This window comes from Alnus glutinosa, chromosome 13, assembly GCF_958979055.1.
Source record: "Alnus glutinosa chromosome 13, dhAlnGlut1.1, whole genome shotgun sequence".
NCBI lineage: Eukaryota > Viridiplantae > Streptophyta > Magnoliopsida > Fagales > Betulaceae > Alnus > Alnus glutinosa.
In genome coordinates, this window is record NC_084898.1 from 22,714,941 (window position 1) to 22,720,940 (window position 6,000).

Sequence of the window (6,000 nt, forward strand, 5' to 3'; positions counted from 1 at the left end):
CTGTTCAGCCCAACTACCACAACTAATCTTACATTTTTATTGCAGAAACCTTTTAGATTTGATTTTAAGTTGGTAAGAAATCTAATTGATGATAGTTTTAATAATTAATAAACTTTATATTTACGGTAATTAATACTTAAAAGAAGAGCAACTGTTTTTAGTGTCCAAGAAGAAATGGCTGTTTTTGGGCTTTGGAGCAGGTGATTGCCGGCCCAAATGTGGCCCAACTCTCAAGGATTTGTTTTTCGTTCCCAAATTCATAAGGTAGTGATAATTCAAATATTTGGGCCCAACATGTAGAAAGAGCCCTAAAATCATTTGCATGGACTCGAAATTTTTGCTTCAGTGGCCCAGAAAAAATTTCCTTTGACTTGGTCAATTTGATCGCCCTCACCCAAATTCATGAAACTAAAGCCCAACAGCATGTAGCCCACTGATTGATTTTAATAGTTATTATTAACCATAGAGTTAATTGCAATTAGAGTAATGCTACGCTCCATCTTGTTAGGCTGATGTAGCATTGCCCATCGGCCTTTTAAGTTTTTTATTTTTTGTTTTTTTTTAACAAAAATGGATTCAACATATTAGCTTAGCAGAATACGGGACGTGTTGTATATAGCATTATTCTTGCAGTTATCCACTCCAATCTATGGAGACATTGCATCTTAACTATAAAATTTTGTAATCAATATCCTAATTCAAGATTAATTTCCAATGCCAACCCCCATCATCCAAATAAGAGTAAAACTTCACATATTTCTAGCATTAAATAATCAATTATATCAAAAGCTTAAGCTTATAAGAAATTGTAAATTTAATAATTTAATCAATACTTTAACATTTTTTCTCAACAAGTGAGGCAAAGCACATCAAATATTTTACCGAAATGGGGTAAAACATTGGAGTCAAGGTTTAAAATTAGGACCTTTACCTTTTGATACAACGTTAAATTACCGATTATCTCAAAATCTGAACCTTATAAAAAATGATGAATTTAATCTTTTAGAGTGGGATTGGATGAACGCTACAAATTAATTTGTTGATTTTGACGGGTTAGTTTATTCTAATATCTCACCTGCAAATTAATCTATTAGTTTTGACATTAACTTAGATGTGATGAAGTGAACATTGTGAAATAATTTGTTAGTTCCAAAATTCGTAATTTATAAGGGAATTTGCAGATGACTGTTTGCATGGTTAATGAGAATGGTCCTAAGAGGTAGCTCAATCGGCTGGGGACTACGCCTCATGAAGCGGAGGTTACTAGTTCGAATCCCTCCTCCATCCTCTTGCGTGGACATGTCAAAAAAAAAAAAAAAAAGAGTTAATGAGAACAAACCTGATTTATCAAAAACACACGAGTAATGGTACAAGGAGGACTAGATTCGTTTTTGTATTTTTTCAAATGTTATGTAGTTTTTAAAATTACCATTAGATTTGAGATGATCATTATTAAATTTTGATCCAGTGGTTATTTTAAAGCTACGTGACATTTGGAAGGACACTCCTTATTAATAGAAGTCACCTGCAATTGACTGTTTTTTAACAAAAAAAAATCTTGGTAAAGTAGAGAAATCCGTTCCTCTTATTGGTTGAATATTTTATCTTTCCTATAAAATGACAATATATCATATTTGGACAAAATTTTCTCCAAATTAGGTCATGAGCAATTTCTTCAACTCAGTCTATTAAACTCATATTTGTATAAATGTCAGTTTAAACAGAATTGAAGGATTTTTTCCCCCAAACTTTGCCCATGATATTTGGCTGCAAAAATCAAATAGATGGAAAAAAATGTCTTGTTTGTCATCACTTTTTAAGGTAATTGTTTTTGCAAAAAAAGCAAAACCATCGACGAACAATTCAAAATTAAAAAAAAATTACAAATATTCAAAATTATTTTTACTTTTATCGCATAGAGATATGATATGTTGACATCTCTTGAGTCCTTGACACAACTATTAACAAAACTATTGGCTTTTTTTATTAAAAAAAAAAAAAAAAAATACAAAACCATGTAAATGGGTTGGTGGTTGGTTTTGTGATTTTCTTTTTTTTTTTTAAAAAAATAAAAATAAAAATAAAAGAATATAAAAAAAGTTAATAATTGCGTCAATAGTTGGAATAGTGCTACGTAAGCACAAAAAATCTGCCAATAGTGTGAAGAAAGTGTGCCTTATAGCACTACTCTAATAATTGTGATATTGGGTAGCAAAATATTAGTTCTCAATGGGATATTACAACTAAAAAACAAAAAATACTCAATAAATTATTTTTGTCAAACCAACTATATATTTGTTCCCCTTCAAAAAAAAAAGAAACTATATATTTGTTCAAAATAAAATGATGAAAGCTTTAATTATTGTGGAGGAGAAAAATGGGGGTAGGAGTAGGACTTGGTCCAATTTGTCTAATTTGACTTAATTGAGCAAGTGAAGGTCACAATCGGCTTAATATTGGTACCTTTCTACTTAGGGTGGTGATAAATGATATTTTTGAGTTTTCTTCCTGACCTTTTTGACCTTTCCCACAAATATATTACACTTTTTTTTCTTTTTTTTTTTTTCCTGTTAAAAAACAAAAGTGTAATTCTGTCTGGTCAATAACAGTGCAAATAAGGTCAAAATGAAGAATTTTCAAAGCAGTGGTAGAGCACGAGGTAGACGGATGCTTTGCTCGGATGCCTGCCTCTCTAATTAATTATGCTGTGCCCTACTGTATTTTTCTTCTTAATTGGATAATAAAAGTTGGTTCCGTCTGTACAAAGATCCTTTCCATTTCACTTTAAATTAATTTTATGTTTATAATTTAAAGTTAATGTATTTAACAATATATATATATGATATCGTATTATTTAAATTTTTTAATAGATATGCTAATGTTGACATCATGTACACTGTTAATTAGATATATTAACTTTAAATATTGAACATAAAATTAATAGATAATTGTTGTCCTTTTTCCATACAACTTTTTTAAAAATTAGCCGCTAAATCAACATTTGTTTAAAAAAAAAAAAAAAAAAAAAAACCAAACAGGAATATGTTGTTTAAACTTTTACAAATGGATATTATCTATTTCTTTCGGAGAGGATGCCCCGCCTTAAATTTGTTAAAATCAATCTTTATCCATTGTAACTAAGAGGAATTAAACTATATTATTATAATTTTTTTACAATAAATTCATTGGCCAATTCCCATTATTTCAATAATAATAATCTATTGGTGTGAGATAAGAAATGTGTTTAGCGTCTTCTCTTACATATCTCTTATCCATCATTTTTTTTTTTTAAAAAAAAAAATACCATTTAATCTGTGAAATACATACAGATTCAATGGTGAATATAGATATCTCTCATACAAAGATGTATATAAGAATGAAAACAATTTTTTTTCATTATTATTACAATAAAAATTCATTAGTATGCTCATACAGCCCTTGTAAAAAGATATTATTACAAGGGTTGACTTAAGGGCTAATAGACCTTAGCACAGCAGCTTCGTAAATTTTTTGCCACGTGTTATGTAGCATTATTATTTGAGTAATGATTCACTACTACCTAAATATACAACTTTTCACCACCTTTTCTATGTGGAAATGTGGTCCTCTACTTTAATTTATTGTTAAAAAATAAAAAAATTTAAAAAGTAGTGGGGGACCACCGTGCCACATAGGCAAGATGATAAAAAATTGTATATTTAGGTGGTATTGAATCATTATTCTTACTATTTATCATAAGATAATAAATTTAATAAATATAGAAAATTATACCGCAATAAATGTTAATATGATAAGATATTTATTATAAAAATAATAATTAACATTTGAAAAAAAAAATACTTAAAATTATAAATTAAAAAAAAAAAATTATCCTAAGAAATAAAATCTAACTGAAAAAAAAGATCTGGCAGCCAGAGAACTGAAAAAAGAATCATGTGGTCAGAACTGAAAAAAGGAAAAAGGCCAAAAAAAAAAAAAAAAAAGCAATCAGTAAATACGATCCAAACGTCAAAACCCTCAAATCGAAACGTCAAATGGGTAGACCCACTTTAAGAATTAATCAATCGATCTTTTTGCAGCGGGACCCATCCCTAGTTGTTGAAACTTGAACGCCCGACTCGTCCACTTCCAGATATGAGGTGTGCCCGACTCGTTGCACACACGTGTGAACCTTAAAAAACGCGGCGTTTCAGTCCACCAAAGTTTGCTAAACGACAGCAACCGTGGTTGAGAAATTAACCATGGTTAACCTGTCTCCCACCAATCAAACCCCTCCCTTTTTAAAAACCTCACCCAAAGGGAAGCCACAGAGACGGGCGAGAAACAAAACAGACACCGCGAGAAAATCCGAGAGAAAATCTGCGGTTCGCAAGTAAAAATGGCGTTTTACGTGGACGAAGAGGAGGTGTGGAAATGTATCAAACACCCCACGAAGCGCCGCCGGACTGGGATATGTCCGGTGTGTCTCCGTGAACGGCTCTCCGCGCTCTGTCCCGAGTGCGCCAACGCGCGGCCCTGTGCGTGCTCCGCTAACGCCGCGACGACGTCGTCTTCGTCCTCCTCGTCGTCTTCCGTCTCTCTCTTCTCGACCGACGGAGTCGGAGCCGTCGGGAGAGTCTCCAATCTGATCGACAGCGAACCAGCGTTCCGGAGGTCCAGATCGCTAGCTATTCCCTTCCTCCGGTCCAGGTCCCGGTATGTTGGCGCCGAAAACGAACGGAAAGAACCGCCGTCGCCTCCGCCGTCTGTTAACAAAAGCAAAGCGTCACCGTTTTGGTCGGTGTTCAGGTCGACCAAGAGCAAGAAGGTTGAGACTAACGAAGAAGAGGACGAGGACGTGAGAGCGAGGAGGGCGATGATGACAAAGTCGAGATCCGTCGCCGTTTCGGTGACTGCAGATTCCGTTGCCGGCGTCGGAGATAAAAGAGCGAAGGGAAGGGGTTGGTATTTTCCGAGCCCGATGAAGGCTCTCCGGCAGTCAAAGATTGCGAAGGTGGTTCAGGAACGGTCTCCTTTGTACAGAGGTTGATTTTTTTTTTTCTTTGTAGAAATAAAAAACTAATGAATAATATTAAAATAATATTTCATCATATTCTAATCTTTATTAATCAACATCAGAAAGAATAGTAGACTAATGCTTTTTTCATTTTCTTCTTTAATTTTCTTTTTTTGGAGAATTGTATTGGCAAATCTTTGAGTTGCAATGTTTGTCAAAGGAATTTGATTTTGAAGTTCATAGTAACAAGTTGAATGGAAATTTGGCTTTATGTAATTCAAATATGCAATTTTGAGTGAGTGTGGTTGTGCTTGAATTGCTCATGTTCTCATTAATTATGGTATAATTTTTCTTTTCTCTCTTTGTTTAAACATGAATTTGTGGTGTGTTTGGGAGGATCTTACAAATATTGGGTTTTTGATGATTGCCAACTAGTTTGAGTCATTGAGTGTATGATTGATTAGGTTGTTGTGGTGTTAGTTAAAGAATCTTTTAGTGTTAACTGCCTCATAATGCATGCAACTTAATAATGATTTTTTTGAATTTTGGTCCCACTTGCATGTGGATATGAATGTACTTTGGAGAGTTTTAGCATAAAAAGCAACCACCTGAATAACACCCATGCTTTTTTTAACTGATTGATCTCCAAGTTTTAGATTTGTGGTTCTTCATGTCCTTTGGAATGAGTTTTCCTCTTTTTTGATTTGAAAAAAGTATTTTGATTTGACGTAAAGGTGAAAACGGTAAGTTTGTCATTTTGTGTTTAAAGAATGTTTTATATTTTGAGTTGTTTGTTAATTTTATCTTTTTTATACTAGAAAACAAAAACTTTAACAAACATAGCAGATCTTGAATTGCAGATTATTTCTGGTTCTACTAATGTGATTGATTATTAATTTGTTCATAGTCTTTAGCTCATTGGGCATCTGTTAATATGTACTTTGATAGGTTTTGGAAAGTGGTGGTACAATTTTGAACGGGAATGCTTGTGCTTAAGTTCAGTC

At 33.0% G+C, this 6,000-nt stretch overlaps 1 protein-coding gene across 1 annotated transcript; it reads left to right on the top strand.

Moving 5' to 3' along the window:
- Positions 1-4,294: 4,294 nt before the first annotated feature.
- Positions 4,295-5,090, top strand: LOC133854354 (uncharacterized). The gene has a single exon (XM_062290513.1). It carries the CDS (start codon positions 4,379-4,381, stop codon positions 5,027-5,029), a length of 651 nt encoding a protein of 216 aa, XP_062146497.1. The 5' UTR covers positions 4,295-4,378; the 3' UTR covers positions 5,030-5,090.
- The last annotated feature ends 910 nt before the right edge of the window (positions 5,091-6,000 follow it).